We start from the raw sequence: 20,391 nt of genomic DNA, 5'->3' as shown, positions 1-20,391 counted from the left end.
AGTTAGCGAAATGCGACATTAAGTCTGCATTCCGCCTCTTGCCGGTCCACCCCGAGGACTTTGAGCTGTTGGGGTTTTCCTTTGGAGGAAAATTTTACATGGACCGGGCACTGCCGATGGGCTGCTCCATTTCTTGTGCTGCGTTCGAGCGATTCAGTTCCTTTTTGGAATGGGCGCTCAGGCACAGGACTGGGGTTAACGACACGGCGCATTACCTGGACGACTACCTTTTCGTAGGTCCAGCGGGATCAGATCAATGCGCCAGGTTGTTAAGCTCATTCCAAGAGTTAGCCCTCGAACTTGGGGTGCCATTGGCACATGAAAAAACCGAGGGCCCTAGCACAGTCCTCACTTTTCTGGGTATAGAACTGGATACTCACCGGCAGACATCGCGTTTGCCGGAGGTTAAGGTTTCTGATCTTAAGGGCCGGTTGGCCACTTTGAGAGGACAGCGGAAGGTTTCCCTGTTAGAACTGCAACAAGTTGTGGGCCACCTCAATTTTGCCTGCAAAGTGGTGGCCCCCGGCAGGGCCTTCCTGCGACGCTTGTGCGACGCTATGGGCAGGCTGCGCCTCCCTCACCATAGGGTCCGAGTCACTGCTGGTATGAGAGCTGACCTTGAGGTTTGGGAGGTGTTTCTGGAATCCTTTAACGGGGTTTCTTTCTGGAGGGAAGACCTGAAGATTGAAGCGGAGCTCCAGGTCTCCTCTGATGCGTCCGGTGCTAGTGGGTTTGGGGTGTACTTTAGGGGCCATTGGTGCGCTGAGCAATGGCCCGCTGAATGGTTGGATAGTGGGCTCTGCAGGGATCTCACGTTTCTGGAATTTTTCCCCATCTTGGTGGCAGTTTGCCTCTGGGGTGAGCAGCTTGCCAACCATTCAGTTTTGTTTTGGTGTGATAACATGGCTGTGGTACATGTTATCAATTCCTTGACGTCCAAATCGGTCGCGGTTATGAATCTGGTCAGGTTTTTTACCCTGCGTTGCCTCCGGTTGAATGTTTTATTCCTGGCCAGGCACGTACCGGGCGTGTGCAATGGTGTGGCGGATGCTCTGTCTCGCCAACAGATGGAGCGTTTCCGGCAGTTGGCCCCAGAGGCAGATCCATGCCCGGCGGAAATGCCCGCGGAGCTCTGGAGGCTTGGGAAAAGGAAGCCGGTAGGGCCATTCAGTTGGCACTAGCCCCCAGTACGAGGAGGGCGTATGCTAGAGCGTCCGCTCAGTTCGGTGAGTTTAGGAGTGCTTGCGCACTCCCGGATTGTTGGCCTGCCCCTGTGGAGCACATTATGCAATTTTGCGTGCATCAGAAGGAAAGAGGCTTGGGGTTGAAAACTATAAGGGGACAGTTGGCAGCACTGGCCTTCGACAGCAAGGTTCGCGGATACCCAGAGTTCACAGGGGACTTTAGAATTAGGAAGATGTTAGAGGGTTGGGCACGTGAGCGGGTCCGGCCGGTAGACGACAGACAGCCTATTTCGCCGTCTGTCCTTAGTGGACTATTTGGGGGTTGGCCCAGTGTCTGCTCTTCCTCATTCGAGGCGGCATTGTTCCATGCCGCCTCGTTGTTGGCCTTCTTTGGGGCCCTGCGCGTAAGCGAGCTGGTTGTGCAGTCAAAGGCCGACACTTCTGGGAGGGCGCTCCAATCCGGAGACGTAAAAATCACCAATAGTCAACTGGTTTTGACAATTCGGCGGTCCAAGACTGATCAGAGGCAGAAGGGAACCATCATCACGATCGGCAGGTGTGCATTACAGGAATTATGTCCGGTCAGGGCCGTTCGCCACTACGCCCAGCTCAGGGGCGGGGTCCAGGGTCCGTTCCTTAGACATGAGGATGGTTCCCCTCTTACCAAATATCAGTTCTGGTCGGTTACAAGCAAGGCCCTAGTCCGATTGGGTCTTTCTGGCGTCAAATTTGGGACGCATTCCTTCCGGATCGGGGCGGCCTCCACAGCCGCTTCTATGGGCTATACACCCTCTGCCATTCGGCATATCGGCCGATGGCGGTCGGCGGCGTATAAGTCCTATGTTCGCCCCCTGGTCACCTAGTGGGTAGGTGGGGGGAGTTGGTTGACTGCATGTTGTTTTGTTATGCTGACAGTTGTTTGTTTTTTCAGGTGCTGTGGCTCGGGGTGAGAGAAGGCGGGTTCTCATCTGCGGGCACAGCATGGTTTTCTGGGCTGCCCATTTCGCCAGACGTTCTCCGGTGGGCACCCAGCTGGGTCTCAGTGCGTGGGCCACTGTGGAATGGCTGGGTCGTCGGGGGCTGCGCTGGCCCGGGATCATGCCACTGTTATTCAGGGAACGGAGGGCGTTGCCTCCACACATTCTTGTCGTTCACTTGGGAGGGAACGACTTGGGATTGCTGCGGGGGAAGGCCCTCTCCCAGCAGGCGCTGGCTGACCTCCGCGAAATTCGGCGCAGGTGGCCGGGGGTTATATTGGTTTGGTCGGCAATTTTGCCGCGCATTGTGTGGAGGCACGCCTTCTCGCCAGGGGGAATTGAACGGGCCAGACGTAAGGCCAATAGGGCCATTCAGAAGGCCATGGAGGATGGATTAGGTATTTTTCTGCCTCATCCGGCCATACGGGTCAACCAAGGGGACCTGTATCGGCCGGATGGGGTGCATCTGTCTGACTTGGGTAACCGGGCCTTTTTGGAGGAAATTCGGCAGGGGGTGCGGCTGGCTCTGGGCCACCCGTTGGGGCGCTAATGCCTAAGCAGAGGCTTGGCATTGGCGGTGGCTGGATGAGGTTTGGCCACAGGGTTTCCCAGGGGAGCACCTATGGCCTAGCACCGTCGGTGCGGTGGTCTGCAGGAACCGTAGATGGGCTAAACGGCTCAGTACGGTGATGCAGATCACAGGGAGCCTCACCTGGGTGGATCTTTCCATGGGGATCGATGCCAGCCCGGTTGGTGATGGCTGGAGGCCTGGCCGCTCAGTTACAACCCGATTTCGGCGGGTTTGTGCTGGGGGCAGGGTGGCTCGCCCTTTAGACAAGGCGGGGTCCAGGTGTTGACCCCAGGGCTTGTCTGGTATGGTTTCCCCCCCCTGCCAGTTATACTTGTTAACTTTAATAAAGCGGCCCGGTTTTAAACCCAACAATTGTGTCTGCCTCTTCTTTCCGACTGGGGGGGCAATGTCCGGCCCTTTCCCAGCCGAGCCAGCTTGCTGGCCATAGGCTGGGGGCCGTCGTTGCCTCACCGGAAGGAGGGAGGGGCAGCTCGATCACCCGACATACGGGTGTTCAGTGAGGCGTGGAGCTGGGGCTTTATAAGCCCCGGTTCCCGCCTCTCCACGCAGTTTGTTTTCGGCTCTCTGCCCGCCCACCCTCCCCTTTTGGCAGTACAGGTGTATGCCGGTCGCCTTTTGGGGCCAGGTAGGAATTTTTTCACTCCCACTCAATTGGCCTATGTGGGGGTGTTTTTCGCCTACCTTGTACTGCCTAGTAGGTTAGGTTTGATTAAGTTTTTGTTTGGTCGCAGGCTGGATGAGGTTTGGCCACAGGGTTTCCCAGGGGAGCACCTATGGCCTAGCACCGTCGGTGCGGTGGTCTGCAGGAACCGTAGATGGGCTAAACGGCTCAGTACGGTGATGCAGATCACAGGGAGCCTCACCTGGGTGGATCTTTCCATGGGGATCGATGCCAGCCCGGTTGGTGATGGCTGGAGGCCTGGCCGCTCAGTTACAACCCGATTTCGGCGGGTTTGTGCTGGGGGCAGGGTGGCTCGCCCTTTAGACAAGGCGGGGTCCAGGTGTTGACCCCAGGGCTTGTCTGGTATGGTTTCCCCCCCCTGCCAGTTATACTTGTTAACTTTAATAAAGCGGCCCGGTTTTAAACCCAACAATTGTGTCTGCCTCTTCTTTCCGACTGGGGGGGCAATGTTGTTAATTGATAAAATTGTTGCACCCTATATATTTTCTTGGATCATACCCTGTTACCATCCGTGATGTGCCTTTGTTAATTTACGTCTCGTTTAGATAATCAGCGCCTTCCGCTACTACTTGTTGGTATGATCCTTTCTATTTCAATAAAATTTTTGAACTGAAAAAAAAAAGAAAAAAAAAAAAGAAAAACTAATAGATGGGGAAATATCCCTAAAAGCTTGGTAAAATGAATTGTTGGTATCATTTTATAGTATTATTTCTTTTTTGGCAGGGTGGAATTCTCGCAGGAGCTCCTTTGCATATTAGGCTACACATGCCTGATGTAGCCAATCCTCTAAGAGCTTACAGTGCTCTTTTTTGTAAGCTCTTGGAGGGTTGGCTACATCAGGTGTGTGTGGCCTAATACGCACAGGAGCTCCTGCGAGAATTCCACCCCTGCTTTTTACAGAAAACTTCATGAGGCCAGACTATATATTATGGATGTCTCCAGATCAGCAGCTAGGATTTTCAGTTTTGTGGGTTGCCTGCTGGGAATGCAACTCTGAGAGTTGTAGGGTCCAATTTGGACTGGGGCTTTGGGTGCGAGTAGGCAGAGCTTAAACCATCAGATGACTCCCTAGATATGCAAAAAAAAATTTACAACTTTGCCATCTTTCAGATCTGAAATATCTCTGGAGAGCCACTATTTACTCTGTCAGTGGCTGTACATGCACCATTGGGTTACACATGGAACCCTTAACAGGGCACATAGTGGTCACCTATTTCAAATCAGAAAAACGGGAGGGGGGGAGCTTAAGCCTCCCCTTTCTCACATGCTATAATGCTGACCTGAATCAGGCCCTATGAGTCTTGAAGTTGAGTTTCTTGCAGAAAACTCACAAAATGGCATCTGTCTGAAAATCCTGGTGGCCATTCCACAGACTACTGTAGCAATGCAGACTGGCCTGTTGCCATATGCCTGTCATCAAGGCAGTAAACAAAGTCTGCCCACAGACAAGGCTGAGACTTCTGTAACATCAGATGACTCCCTAGATATGCAAAAAAAATTTTACGACTTTGTCATTTTAAAGATCCCAAGAAACGCGAGCCTTTTGAGATATAATCATGTTCACTGCCTTCAGAATACTGAGAAAAGCTGAGAGTCAGGGCTGAAAGAGACAATACAACATCCGCCTCACCATCTCTGCAATCATTGAGTTTTTACTGGGCAATTCCTTTTAACTGCACTATGGGGCCTGCTTCTAATCATTAACTGCCCTTACAGTTGCCTCCCCCCATTGGAAGAAGGCAGGAGCTCCTTGTCCCCCTGCAACAGAGTAGAGCTGACCAGAATCTACCCAAGAAGCGCCATTAAAAGGAGTTCCAAGGTGGGAAGAGTTGACTGCTTCAGAATAGCAGTGTCCCCAGGAACGCCCATATCATTTTGGCAGACCATTAGTTAGAAAGGGAAAGAGAGGGAGCTGGTCTGTTCAGGGGCCAGGACTTAATATTTTGGAAAGGGAGAATCTGGTCAGAAGAGGAGTTTTGGGTTGAAGGGATTTCTCTCCCACCCACCCAGTCAACATACGTGTGCTAGTTTTTAATACTGGCTTTTCCAACCATTTTATAATATACACTGCTATGAGAATCTAACTTGAGGGTCCCTAGCCTATTTGATTCTACAAGCACCTTTGGAATTCTGAGACAGGATGGTGGACAGAATTACAAAATGGCTGCCACAGGAGACAGAGCTATCCTCACAATGTCAAGGAGCAGAATGATACTGTGAATTTAGGGGGAGGTATTTGTGAATTTCCTGCATTGTGCAGTGGGTTGGACTAGATGACCCTGGAGGTACCTTCCAAATCTATGATTCTATGATGCATAGCTTTAATAGCAACATTTCCAGCAGAAACTCTGTTTAACTGAATGCCTTTTAAAATGAACATTCTTCATTTTGCTTGTATAGACACAGCTTATTTTCAGTCATACATTGAAGATCTTTGTGCTGTGGTGGCAGCTGCCACTGAAGAAATTTTTAAAAAAAATCTGCTCAGGCAATCAGATATCAAGGTGCAATCAGCTACCCTACTGGGCACAAGCCCCACCCACTTTTTAAAACCACCTGGCAATTGCCAAGAAAAGTGTCAGAAGTTACCATGGTGCCCCTAGGCACCACATTTGGGACCCCAACATAACTTGTAAGTGGAAAGGCAATTTTAAAATTATAAAAAACCCAAATTCTTACACCCTAAATCTTCAATAAAACTCCTCTTATAAAACAAAAGTGTCTTATTAAAAACATGTTCTCCCTCATCTCTACAGCAGTCTTTTAGATATTTGATATTGTATAAATAAGTGCTGCTGATGATTTATAAGTGGATATTTTCCTCTGATTTTGGCAGCAAAACTAAAATTGGCAGCCATTATGAAGGAAAAAATATACCCTTGGCAAGTTGGCTCTCTCGAATTTAGATAGCTGCATAAATGCAAGAAGGGCAAATAATCCCAGAGTACACTGAATAAAAGATGACTGACTACTTTATTTCCTGTTTCTCAGGGATGCAAAGAAAAGAATCAATAACCTTTTATTTCATGAACAGATGTCTTATGTAATAATTTGGAGAAAGATTACTTTTTAAAGTTCCTGGATGAAACATACAATGACACTTGCATGTGGAAAAGCTCCACAGAGAAGGTAGACTTGTACAAAAATAACCGGCATGAGGAACCACAGTCCAAAATCCTAAAAAAACTTGAAATCATCAACAATATCCAATTTGAAGAATAACCTTTGATGAAGAAGTGCCTAAGTAAGAGTCATTTGTCTGAAGAATGGATGGACTTCTTGGCTTCTGATTCATAAGTCTGTGATGAGCTAGCTCTGTTCCAAATTCTGTTCTGTTTTCTGATAGAAATTGATCTGTTATGTGGCAGGTTCATTTTCTTAAATGTTAAAAAGCCAGTACTGGGAGCGTAATTCCTTCTACCCCGTAACTTCCCCAACACTATCCTTCTCTTGTTTGGACTGAGAGGAAAAGGGCAGATACTCTGAGCAGGGGTCACTTGTGCTAATAATAGCTGTGGATGGTGGTGACTGAGGCTAATTTCTATAGTGGAAAAGGCCTGGAGCAAAAAGAATTAAACTCACCTGTTCAGAGTTGCCAACAACCTGGAGGAAAAAACATCTTGCGCCTCTAACAGAAGCGTAATGTGTGGTAAGGCAATTGAAGCTTTTTATGACACAGAGGTAAACTGGGCTTTTTTCCCCAGAAAAAGCCCAGCAGGAACTCATTTGCATATCAGGCTACACCCCCTGGTGTCACCATTGTTTCGCACAGGGCTTTTTTGTAGAGAAAGCCCAGCAGGAACTCATTTGCATATTAGGTCACACACCCCTGGCACCAAGCCAGCCGGAACTGTGTTCCTGTGCGTTCCTACTAAAAAAAAAGCCCTGGAGATAAATAACATCACTTCGTAAATAATGCCTCATATAAGTTTCTGTTAAAGCAGCAGGACTTTTTTTTCTTTGGCATGATTGAGATGCCCATTCCAATCACATACTCCACTCCTATGGCTGTTCAGATATCCAGAAATTACTGGAAATCCAGCCTCAGGTCCTTCCACATGTTTAGTTTGATTCTGAATCACCACAAAGAATTCCTTTAGTTAATTTTTAGACCAGGGCATGCATATAATCTTGAAATTACAAATTCTACACTGGCTTTCACATTTGTTTCCTAGTTTGACTCAAAGTGTTGTTTTCAGAGGTCTGAATGGCCTGTGTCAAAAGGACCACCTACTCCTACAGAAATTTATCAGTCAAGATCTTTATCAGATATCCTCACTTGCAGGATATCTGCTGCTGCTGGAGGAAGGGCCTTTTCTGTGGCAAAGTCTGAACTTTGGAACTGTCTTCTCTATGCAAGTTTCCCTTGCTCTATCAGCAAAAGCATAAAGCAAAGTTTGTCTAGTTCTCAAAGACTTTAGTGGTATCTAAGAATCCTTTTGCTTCTGCTTTTTTAATTCTACAGTTGGCTAGTGTTATTTATATGCAACATGTTACTGTTAATTTATTTTCTGTTTTCTTCTCTTTTAATAATCTGTTTTTAAGCTGTCATGAGATAGGTTAAATTAAGTACACTAATTATATAAATACTAGGAATAAGGCCCATTTGTGAGAATAAATACAATGAGATCTAGAAAGAAGCTCTGGGTGAGTGGCCTGACCTTAGCTGGAGGGGGGAGGCTGGAGAGGGAAGGGATAGATAGAGGGAGGTAGAGCATGTTTAGTAAGCAGCTGTTGGTCAGATATTTTATTTATGAAGGAAAAATAGAATTGCAGATCTTTGTTTCCTTCCTTCTTTCCTCTTCCTCTATCAATCTTCCCTCTCTTTCTTCCCTTTCCCTTATATGTCAATCTACTCCCACCTCTTTTGCCCCCCATTCCTTCTCTGTCAATCTACCCCCTTCTTTGATAACTTATCCCTCGTTTCCCCATTCCCTTTATCTCAACTTCCTTCCCTCTTCCTCTCAACTACCTCCATACCTTTAGCACTATTCCCCTAACCCCTTGACATTCATTCTTGCTGTAGTCCCAGCCCCCTCCCCAACTTGTGGCATTCACTAACAAAAAGAAATCATTTTAATTGTCATCTTAAAGCAACCTGTAGCACAAATATGAACTTTTAAACTGAAAGTTAAAAATCAATTACAGGTAAGCACAGCACACTGTGCTATTTTTTTTTTCAGTCATCTGATAATGCAGTGGTCATAACATTTAGTTTTAAAATGACACAGCACTTCCAAATATACCTGTCCCTGACAATGAGAAACTGAGTTTGCACATGCTCAGAGGCATTCTTCAAAACTACTTCATAGGCCTCCCATGACTAAGTCCTGTCACAAACAGGCGTGCTCTCAAACCTCAGCACAAACAAAGCAGTCAGCAATACTACATTTCCAAGGACAGGACAGAGCATACAGACGGCTCTCAAAGCAACACCAATTTATATATGAGAAAAGTTTAAACATCTCTGTTCACTAGATTGTCCTTCTTAAAGCTGCTACTGAGTGACCCCAGGCATAACTTCAAAGAGCTCAGACTTACACAACATCTGCTGTATGGTTAGAATCATTCTGCAGTAGGTACTTTATTGTTAATGTATTACAAGCACAAAAGGAACACTTGCATTATTGATGATTTCAAAAAGCCCAATATGTAAACCTCACCATTAGATGATCATTTACAATCATTAGCTCAACATATTTTGTTTCCTCTTCAACCTTATGTCGAATCTGATGGACCTGCAGAAAAGTAAGATGCTGTACATGTTTAAACTGCAAGAGGAAAAACATCCAGTTCTGAACAAATCACATCAAAGCTAATTTATTTCCTTCATCGTGACCTCATTTAGAAAAGCATCTAAAAGTAGTTCTGGACAACCAAATTAGCATCAAAATATATGTCATGCCTTCTAATGTTCGGCTGGTTATAAACAAGTTTAACATTTCTAACATAATAGATTTAGGAATGTCTCCAAAGAAAAAGAATGATGGGCAAGTCTTATACTAAAACACTGGTTGTTATCCAATCCAATACTGCAATCTTTCTACTACATAATACCTCTACATTTTCTGCGTAACAAATAAGATAAATCCAATTTATAATCTGCAAACTAAAAAAACTAAGGAAAAAAAAAAAGCAAATCTCCTTATTTTGAGAAATTTTCCATTAGTTTTTTCAACCTCATCAAGAGTTTTTCAGTGCTTACTTCTGAATCACATTTCTTCCCACTTTATAGATGCATATCATGCACAGCAGACTTTTGTAGTATATCTATTTCCCAGGAAATTTCCCAGAGGAGTTGCTCTGTACAATTGAGGCTATAAATCGAGAACAATTCTACACTGTCTATGGAGGCAGAATATCCCTTTAGTATCATTGCAGGGGGAAGCTCAAATAAATATTCGACATAACACAGTATTCTATCAGCCACCCCCCCTTGCATTTGTATCTTTGTTTCCATTAGGTGGTGGTGGTGGAAAGTGCTATGAAGTCACAGCTGATTTATGGCAACTTGTAGAGTTCAAGGTAGGGTTGCCAAGTCCAATTCAAGAAATATCTGGGGACTTTGGGGGTGGAACCAGGAGACATTGGGCCAGAGCCAGGAACAAGGGTGTGACAAGCATAATTGAACTCCAAGGGAGTTCTGGCCATCACATTTAAAGGGACAGCACACCTTTTAAATCTCTTCCTTCCATAGGAAATAATGAAGGATAGGGGCACCTTCTTTTGGGGCTCATAGAATTGGACCCCCTGGTCCAATTGTTTTGAAACTTGGGGGGTACTTTGGGGAGAGGCACTAGATACTATACTGAAAAATTGGTGCCTTTACTTCAAAAAACAGCTCCCCCAGAGCCCCCGAAACCTCCAGATCAATTCCCCATTATACCCTATGAGAATTGATCTCCACATAGGGAATAATGAAGTGCTCAGCAGACATTCCCCCCCCCCTTTCTGACGACTCTGAAGCGAGGGATTGGCCTCTCTACTCACAAGTTGCTGCCAACTTCTTCAAAGTAACACAGACACAGCACCCCAAGAGGAAGCCTTTCAATCGGAGACTGAAGCTTCCTGAGGTGCAAAGGCACATGATCCTCTGAGGGTGGGGCTTCCCCCGCCAGCCAGCTGACTGGGGGCGGGAATAGGGTGGCCAGACCGTCCCGGTCTCCCGGGACTTTCCCGGATCTGGCCCCCAATTCCCGGCTCCCGGGCTGGGTATACCGGGACCATTTTGAGGTCCCGGTTTAGCCAGCAAGAGAGCCGGGGGCCGCGCGCCCGGGCGGGGAAGGCGGCGAGTGAGGGAGGGAGCGACCCTGCGCGTGCGCAGATCGCCCTGCGCACGCGCAGGGACGCTCCCTCCCTCACTCGCCGCCTTCCCCGCCCGCGCACGGGGCCCAGCGGTGGCGGCGGAGGCCCGGGAGGGCGTCGGAAAGGCCCGCGGGGGTCGCTGGAGGGCCTCCAGCGACCCCCGCGGGCCTTTCCGACGCTTCCCGGGGCTCGCTTCGCCCACCCCCCGTCCTCCTCCCCCCGGGAGGGCGTCGGAAAGGCCCGCGGGGGTCGCTGGAGGGCCTCCAGCGACCCCTGCGGGCCTTTCCGACGCTTCCCGGGGCTCGCTTCGCCCACCCCCCATCCTCCTGCCCCCGGGAGGGCGTCGGAAAGGCCCGCGGGGGTCGCTGGAGGGCCTCCAGCGACCCCCGCGGGCCTTTCCGACGCTTCCCGGGGCTCGCTTCGCCCACCCCCCGTCCTCCTGCCCCCGGGAGGGCGTCGGAAAGGCCCGCGGGGGTCGCTGGAGGGCCTCCAGCGACCCCCGCGGGCCTTTCCGACGCTTCCCGGGGCTCGCTTCGCCCACCCCCCGTCCTCCTCCCCCCGGGAGGGCGTCGGAAAGGCCCGCGGGGGTCGCTGGAGGGCCTCCAGCGACCCCCGCGGGCCTTTCCGACGCTTCCCGGGGCTCGCTTCGCCCACCCCCCGTCCTCCTGCCCCCGGGAGGGCGTCGGAAAGGCCCGCGGGGGTCGCTGGAGGGCCTCCAGCGACCCCCGCGGGCCTTTCCGACGCTTCCCGGGGCTCGCTTCGCCCACCCCCCGTCCTCCTGCCCCCGGGAGGGCGTCGGAAAGGCCCGCGGGGGTCGCTGGAGGGCCTCCAGCGACCCCCGTGGGCCTTTCCGACGCTTTCCGGGGCTCGCTTCCCCCACCCCCCCGTCCTCCTGCCCCCGGGAGGGCGTCGGAAAGGCCCGCGGGGGTCGCTGGAGGGCCTCCAGCGACCCCCGCGGGCCTTTCCGACGCTTCCCGGGGCTCGCTTCGCCCACCCCCCGTCCTCCTGCCCCCGGGAGGGCGTCGGAAAGGCCCGCGGGGGTCGCTGGAGGGCCTCCAGCGACCCCCGCGGGCCTTTCCGACGCTTCCCGGGGCTCGCTTCCCCCACCCCCCGTCCTCCTGCCCCCGGGAGGGCGTCGGAAAGGCCCGCGGGGGTCGCTGGAGGGCCTCCAGCGACCACCGCGGGCCTTTCCGACGCTTCCCCGGCCTCTACCACCCCACCCCCCCCCCGTGCTGGCGGAGGCCCGGGAGGGCATTGGAAAGACCTCTCCGCTGCCGCCGCCGGACTCGCCGCCGCTGCCGCCGCCGCTGGACTCGCCGCCGCCGTAGGTAAGGGGGCCGAAAGCGGGGGGGGGCTGGCGGTTGGGGGTGGCCTTCCTTTCTTCCCTCCCTCCTTTCTTCCTTCCTTCCTTCCCTCCTTCCTTCCTTCCTTCCTTCCTTCCTTCCTTCCCTCCTTCCTTTCTTTCTTCCCTTCTTCCCTCCCTCCCTTTCTCCTTCCCTTTCTCCCTCCCTCCCTCCCTCCCTCCCTTCCTTCCTTCCTTCCTTCCTTCCTTCCTTCCTTCCTTCCTTCCTTCCTTCCTTTCTTAACTTCTTATGTGACACAGAGTGTTGGACTGGATGGGCCATTGGCCTGATCCAACAGGGCTTCTCTTATGTTCTTATGTGACGCAGAGTGTTGGACTGGATGGGCCACTGGCCTGATCCAACAGGGCTTCTCTTATGTTCTTAAGTGTGACACAGAGTGTTGGACTGGATGGGCCACTGGCCTGATCCAACAGGGCTTCTCCTATGTTCTTATGTGACGCAGAGTGTTGGACTGGATGGGCCACTGGCCTGATCCAACAGGGCTTCTCTTATGTTCTTATGTGACGCAGAGAGTTGGACTGGATGGGCCACTGGCCTGATCCAACAGGGCTTTTCTTATGTTCTTAAGTGTGACACAGAGTGTTGGACTGGATGGGCCACTGGCCTGATCCAACAGGGCTTCTCCTATGTTCTTATGTGACGCAGAGTGTTGGACTGGATGGGCCACTGGCCTGATCCAACAGGGCTTCTCTTATGTTCTTAAGTGTGACACAGAGTGTTGGACTGGATGGGCCACTGGCCTGATCCAACAGGGCTTCTCCTATGTTCTTATGTGACGCAGAGTGTTGGACTGGATGGGCCACTGGCCTGATCCAACAGGGCTTCTCTTATGTTCTTATGTGACGCAGAGAGTTGGACTGGATGGGCCACTGGCCTGATCCAACAGGGCTTCTCCTATGTTCTTATGTGACGCAGAGTGTTGGACTGGATGGGCCACTGGCCTGATCCAACAGGGCTTCTCTTATGTTCTTAAGTGTGACACAGAGTGTTGGACTGGATGGGCCACTGGCCTGATCCAACAGGGTTCTCCTATGTTCTTATGTGACGCAGAGTGTTGGACTGGATGGGCCACTGGCCTGATCCAACAGGGCTTCTCTTATGTTCTTATGTGACGCAGAGAGTTGGACTGGATGGGCCACTGGCCTGATCCAACAGGGCTTCTCTTATGTTCTTAAGTGTGACACAGAGTGTTGGACTGGATGGGCCACTGGCCTGATCCAACAGGGCTTCTCCTATGTTCTTATGTGACGCAGAGTGTTGGACTGGATGGGCCACTGGCCTGATCCAACAGGGCTTCTCTTATGTTCTTAAGTGTGACACAGAGTGTTGGACTGGATGGGCCACTGGCCTGATCCAACAGGGCTTCTCCTATGTTCTTATGTGACGCAGAGTGTTGGACTGGATGGGCCACTGGCCTGATCCAACAGGGCTTCTCTTATGTTCTTATGTGACGCAGAGAGTTGGACTGGATGGGCCACTGGCCTGATCCAACAGGGCTTCTCCTATGTTCTTATGTGACGCAGAGTGTTGGACTGGATGGGCCACTGGCCTGATCCAACAGGGCTTCTCTTATGTGACAATACTGACTTTGGTGGACCCAAGCACTGATTCAGTGTAAGGGAGCTTTGTGTTTGTGTCTTCTAGTGCAATTTTGTTCTCAGATCCTGTATTTACTTCATCAGTATATGGGATAAGGCACTTTCTCAACTGTGCTGCATAAATCAGCCTATTTATTTTGTCCTGTTGGCTCTGTTGGCTCTATCTGCGCCACCTTCATCACTTCCGGGGTGTGGATCCCCCAGTGGAGTGGTCTCCCGACTCCCTCCGCCGGCTGTTTCTGATAGCCCTGCGCCCCCTCTTTCATTTGATATGTGTCCCGTGCGGGTGCCACCCTCCCGCCGGGAGATGCCGCAAAATGAGCCCCCTTGAGGCTTATGGCGGCAGGGCTCGGGGGAAGCGAGCTAGACTGCTGTTCTTTTGAGGGGTTATAGAGTGTTTCGAGCCCGTCCCTGTGGCATCGGTCCCATCATTGTGGGGCCCAGGGGGCCGGCGCAGCGGCACGCTGAAGCAGCCTGTCGGTCACTTCCAGGTTCCTGTCCTGCATCTCGACCTGTGTTATTAGTGACAGGCTGCTTCGGCGTGCCGCTGCGCCGGCCCCCTGGGTCCCACAACGATGGGACCGATGCCACAGGGACGGGCTCGAAACACTCTATAACCCCTCAAAAGAACAGCAGTCTAGCTCGCTTCCCCCGAGCCCTGCCGCCATAAGCCTCAAGGGGGCTCATTTTGCGGCATCTCCCGGCGGGATGGTGGCACCCGCACGGGACACATATCAAATGAAAGAGGGGGCGCAGGGCTATCAGAAACAGCCGGCGGAGGGAGTCGGGAGACCACCCCACTGGGGGATCCACACCCCGAAAGTGATGAAGGTGGCGCAGATAGAGCCAACAGAGCAAACAGGACAAAATAAATAGGCTGCATTATGCAGCACAGTTGAGAAAGTGCCTTATCCCATATACTGATGAAGTATATACAGGATTTCAGAACAAAATTGTTTCCGGCGGTGATATTTGGGGGATTTTTGGGGATGTCACAGGAAGCGCTGTGAAGTCACTTCCTGTTTCCGGCAGTGGCATTTGGGGGAAATGATGTCACAGGAAGTGATGTCACTTCCCATTTCCGGCAGGTGACGCGGGGAAATGATGTCACAGGAAGTGATGTCACTTCCTGTTTCCTGTGGTGGCATGCCGTCACCGGAAGTGATGTCACTTCCTGTTTCCGGCGGCGCGCGCGCGCGCACCCTCCCCCCCCCCAACGTGTCCCTGGCTGGCCTTCAGACATTATGGTCACCCTAGGCGGGAAGGAGTCTGGGAAAGCGGAAGAACCCCCGCTGGGACTTGGGGATTGGCAAACCTAGTTCAAGGCAAGACACATTAAGCTGCGGTTTACCATTGCCTGCCTCTGTATAGCAACCCTAGACCTCCTTGGTGGTTTCCCATCCAAGTACTAACCAGGGTCAACCCTTCTTAGCTTCCAAAACCTCACAAGATTAGGCTAGCCTGTGCAATCCAAACTAGGCCTCAACCAATATGTGAATATTGGTTCTAGCTACTTTATTTCAGAGATGATTATTGTATCTATATGCAGTTCAATCAGTTTGATTGAACATTTGATCCAAATAAAGTGTTACATTTCTTTCAAGCATCACTGCCAGTTGGTCAATTTTATTAGGCTTCTACTGCAAAACTGCAAATGGATAGGCTCTGTTCAACAGATATGTATATCTGTAAGACACACAAATAGATGCAGAGGACTTTTTTTGTAGCAGTAACTCCTTTGCATATTAGGCTACACCCCACTGATGTAGCCAGTCCTCCAAGAGCTTACAGGGCTCTTCTTATAGGACACACTTTAAGCTCTTGAAGGACTGGCTATACCAGGGAGGTGTAGCCTAATGTACAAAGGAGTTCCTGCTACAAAAAAAGCCCTGTGCAAATTCTTTCTTACTCTCTTGCTGGCACTTACTTACAGGAAAGGGCACTCAGGGAGTTCTATCATTCACACATGATATGAAATTCACATAGGTTCCCAGTCCAGCTCATTATACATTATGCATTCAAGCAGGGACTTACCTTTAAAAAAAAATCTCAGTTTCTCTGTTCAGCTGCATACAGCCACACAGGAGGGAGGGGCTTCAGGCTTCACTCCTACAGAATATTTTCCATCCAAAGTGGTGCCAGTAAGACCTGTTTGTGCCCTTTCATTTGGCAGTACTTGTCCAGGACAGGTGATACCAAAAAAAGGGGCAACAAGACCATTTCCAGTGGCGAAAATGCTTTGGGAGGGAAGTCTAAAGACCCTCCCTCTCCCATGCCCTGTTTGCAGCTGAGGAGGAGGGATGGCAGCTTTTTAAAGGTAAATCCCTCCTTAAACGTACAATAATAAGTTGGTTTGGGAGCATACATATTTAATATCATGTATTTTGGCCCTGGGGAGGAAAGGTAGCATAGAAAAGCCTGATCTCATTAGATCTCCGAAGCTAAGCAGGGTTGATACTCAGAAGGAGACTTTCAAAGAAGATTGCAGAGGGAAGCAATGGGAAAACACCTCTGCCTCTCATTTGCCTTAAAAGCCCCTTGTTGGGGCCACCATAAGTCAGATGTAACTTGATACACCTTTACACACATACACATTTTGACCCTGAGTTTCTCTGTTCTTAGCAATACATATGAAGGGCCAATTCCCGACATAAGCTGTTTTAGTGGCACTAGATGTTCTGGAACTGGCATAACTCTATGGGTTGCTCAAATGGTTAAGCTCAACAGAAAAAGAAGACGACCGTAGATCTACACCCTGCGCTTCTCTCTGAATCAGAGTCCCAGGGTGGCTTACAAAAGTGCAATCTATAATGACATGATGAATCTTTGCTCTAAGTGTTGTAGGAATACAAAATCAACATCTTGTTGTTACATGGGGTGGCGCTAGGAAACAATTCCCTGCTTTTTCCAGGGATAATCTACACATTCCAGAGAGATATTCAAGGCTACCAATTTGTTTCTGGAAGGAATTCAAAGTTCTGGTGTAATGAAATGATTTTAAGTGAGGTAGGTCAATCAACAGCACTGGAAGAAAAATGTTTTATTTGCACTATGCTAAATGCTCAGAGTTAACCTAAAAACAGGATAAATTTTCTCCAGGTAGGCAAACAGCTGTAGATCAAGTTTTCTAGGAAGTTTTCAATCTGCCTGAATGAGAAGAATGGCAGTCGATATGTATGTAGCCAACAGAACAAAAGAGATTCTTCTGCAGCAGGAAAGGAAGTAGCTTTAGTACCACATGCAGCTGGTAAATGGCATTCTTTGGCACTGCATTCACTTAACTTTCTAAAAGAAGTGTCATATTTGGAAATATCCCTAAACTGTTACCTGACATGATCAACTTCAATCCGACCTCATTTAATATGGGCAGGGAAACCCCTTCCAGAGTCTCTGTTTCACCAATCAGCATCACTCTCTTGTCTGGATTCAGCTTTAGTTGGCTTCCTGCCCTCTGAGTCACTTGATCTCATCCTCCAGGCACAGTTCCTCCCCAGAACCTACTGCTTCTGGTGGTTTGTTCAAAGAAATATAGAGCTGAATGTCTTCAGCATACGTAGTGACACTCAACTGCAAGTCTATAGACAACCTCATTCATATTAATTAAACAGCACAGAAGAAAGTACTGAACAAAGACAAATCCACAGCCCTTATATATCGTAGTCCTTACAAAAGTTCTCTACAGTAGATCTGCATTATTATTTCCATATTGCTGATGTGTGGCTGAAGCTGACAGAGTATGGCTTACTTAAGACTGGGGCAGACTGGCCATTTAACTCATAGGGAAAATTCCTGGTGGACCACTGCCGAGTGATCACCAGTTGTCTCCTTCCACACAACTTGTGGGAGGAAATAAAAGGTAACCAAGTGCCCACTGTTGGCACCACTAAAGCAAGTTCCCTTGCAGCATTAGTTGTAGCACCACTGAAACTGTTCAACTTGGTTTAGTCCCAAACTTTATCCAAGCCCAGTTCCTTCCCAATTTGATCCTGAAGACTACTAGTAAGTTTGTACAGAAGCAACATTCCAACTAAGGATCTCCTGGGATCACACCTCACTACGTCTACATCACAGAATTGTTGTTTTTTTTAAGGTCAAGTTTAAAAAAAAATCCACAAATAAACATTTACCAAGATATCAATTTTTTCCTTTCAGCCATTTAGATGAATACCAGACCTCTTTTTATAAATGATTAGATTAGCTAAGGCTAGAAGCAGAAACACGCTAAATAATGGTTACTTCTGGAAAAAATGTATCTGTACACTGACAACTATGCCTTGAAGACATATTTGACCAGGGGAGAGGGAGAACTGGGGTTTGCAGCACAGAGAAACATACCTGCCTTTTGCTTCTTCTGTGTCTTGGTCTCATAACAAATCTTTGTGATGTGGTATTCATGCGCCAGAATTCTAAAACAGAATGCAAATTCCAGTCAATAGAACATTGGTAATAAAGATATGCATTTTCAGCATTTTTGACACAAATACACTGAGTCACAATATACTATAAGCATTTAAAACAAAACTTTACATTTTTTTTCACTCCTCAAAATGCTTTCCACACAAATGGAAAGATTTCATGGCACCCCTTACACACTTACCTAGGAGTAAGCCCCACTGAGTACACTAATATACAAGGGATAGCATTCAAAGTGGTGCAAGATTGTAGACATTAGAGGGGCTCCCTAATTGCCCATCCAAGAAGCCCAAATGACACCACAAACTAAAACTTAATAACATGACCAGTATTTAATAGCAGCACTCATTAATTAGTATATGTAGCGCATATCTGTAATGAAAAATGACACTTCAAAAACATGGCAATCCACCACGAAGCTACAGCAATAATTAATCTGTTGAAGGCACATATTATACAAAACAAATCCACTAATTAAGTTATTCACACTAGCCTGATTCTTTCCCTCTAGAACCCCTTCCTTTCAAAATACCACCTCTCCACAGTGAATTCTGTCAGTCTGCCATGAGACTCTGCAGTATTAACTACAAACTACCACACAGTCATTGGGGCTGTTCAGACGCACAGTATAATCAGTTGTCGCTGCTGTTTCATACCAGATTAAAAGTGGCTGATCAGACAGCAACATCTGCCTCCCAGTATTAACAAGTAGTAGGGCCCCACCGCTAATCCTTCTCAGAACCAGACTATTTTGTTACCTGCTCCTTTGCGGTGTTTTTTTAGTACTCAGGTTTCATCTTGCAGTTTCCCCATCTGGATAGTTCTCAACCAACTTCCGGATGTCTGAAGGCTGTCCTGGAGCAAAAGGAGCCTCAGACATCCGGTTTAAGGTCACAATTTTTTTTACTACTTAGCAATATGTGCATAACCACATAATGTTTTAACCTATGCGCATGCATGCACATGCACATAATGCACATGCCCATATGCGCATAAAAGTGGACTGCATGGTGCCATCGTGTGGACAGCAGAAGACAGTTTCGCCGCAGAGTGATTCGAATTGCAGTATGGCAGTCTGATCGATAATATCCGGAACAAAGATATTCAGAACAGAACCAGGTCAGTTTAACATGGACTCAAAATGCTGTGTGAATAGGGCCATTGTATATCTAATTCCCATGATGACCCTTATATGTGGATTAAAAAATCCATACAAAAGGAGCCATTAAGGATTAGGGAAGATGTTTCTGCAAACCTGAGGTACCCTTAGGTTTGTAGAAAAATCAATTTAAAAACACTTGAAGGTTCAAAATTGCACACAGGGGGAAAACAGCCAAATGCTTGCTGATATTTTTTTTAACAAAAAAATTACTCAAACCAAAAAAAACCCCTAATAAAAGTATACAAATAAGTACAAGGCAAGCATGTCTACCAAATCATAAAACCCCTGTGAACTCTCTCATATATTTTTCTACAAGTTCTATAATGCTAACATCTATTCAGGCTACATCATGAGATCTTTGGTTCTATTTTGGGTACCTAGACAATCACACACAACATTACCAAGACCCCCAGCCTTGGATACAGTCATATTTGCTGATTAGGTAACGAGCCTTTCCCAAGCACAAAGCGGGGGAGAAAGGCAGACAATAAAATATAAAAGTTAAGTAAGAGGGAGGGGAAGAATTGGAAGGAAGGAAAATAGGTAATGGGAAGGCAGCAGGAATCTGAACAAATGAGAAGGGGACAAAGTAGCAAGTAGAGATTGCAAGGGGCAAAAAGTTAGTAAGGAGCAGGGCTTTTTTTAAAACAGGAACACACAGGAATGCAGTTCCAGCTTGGCATCAGGGGTGTGGCCTAGTATGCAAATGAGTTCCTGCTGGACTTTTTCTACCCCCAAAAAAGGCCCTGGTTAAGAGCCTTCCCATCTCTAGCAAGTCTGCTGTCCTTTCAACCTCCCCCACCTCTTTATTTATTTAAAATTCTCAATGGAGTAAAAAATGGACATACAAAAAATTTCAGACCTAAAAGCAAATTAAAAGAAGATGATGAGAAAAAAACCAATATAAGTAATAGTTTCTTGGAATTCCCTGGAATTAGTTACAGTATTAAATATAACTGAGCCTACTTCGGCAGGGAGGGCGGGAAATAAATTTAAAAATATTATTATTATTATTATTATTATTATTATTATTATTATTATTATTATTATTATTATTATTATTATTATAACTAACCAATGTTAAAGTCAACAGCTCCTCAGATAAAACTATATC

The 20,391-nt window shown here is 48.2% G+C and overlaps 1 protein-coding gene across 12 annotated transcripts in view; it reads right to left on the bottom strand.

Moving 5' to 3' along the window:
- ADAM22 (ADAM metallopeptidase domain 22) overlaps positions 1-20,391 on the bottom strand; it is a 182,936-nt gene that overhangs the window by 61,129 nt on the left and 101,416 nt on the right. For all 12 annotated transcript variants that reach the window (XR_009555881.1, XR_009555882.1, XM_060248462.1 and 9 more), the window contains 2 exons: positions 18,038-18,108; positions 9,099-9,173 (listed from right to left, as the gene is read on the bottom strand). Coding sequence is in view for 10 of the 12 variants with exons in the window: in XM_060248462.1 (XP_060104445.1) it covers positions 9,099-9,173; positions 18,038-18,108 (146 nt within the window). In the remaining 2 variants the exon portion in view is untranslated. The remainder of the gene's footprint in view (positions 1-9,098; positions 9,174-18,037; positions 18,109-20,391) is intronic.

The sequence above is a fragment of the Heteronotia binoei genome, chromosome 10 (genome assembly GCF_032191835.1).
Source record: "Heteronotia binoei isolate CCM8104 ecotype False Entrance Well chromosome 10, APGP_CSIRO_Hbin_v1, whole genome shotgun sequence".
Classification (NCBI taxonomy): Eukaryota; Metazoa; Chordata; class Lepidosauria; order Squamata; family Gekkonidae; genus Heteronotia; species Heteronotia binoei.
The sequence above is the reverse complement of the archived record's forward strand: the minus strand, read 5'-3'. Positions and strand labels throughout refer to the sequence as shown.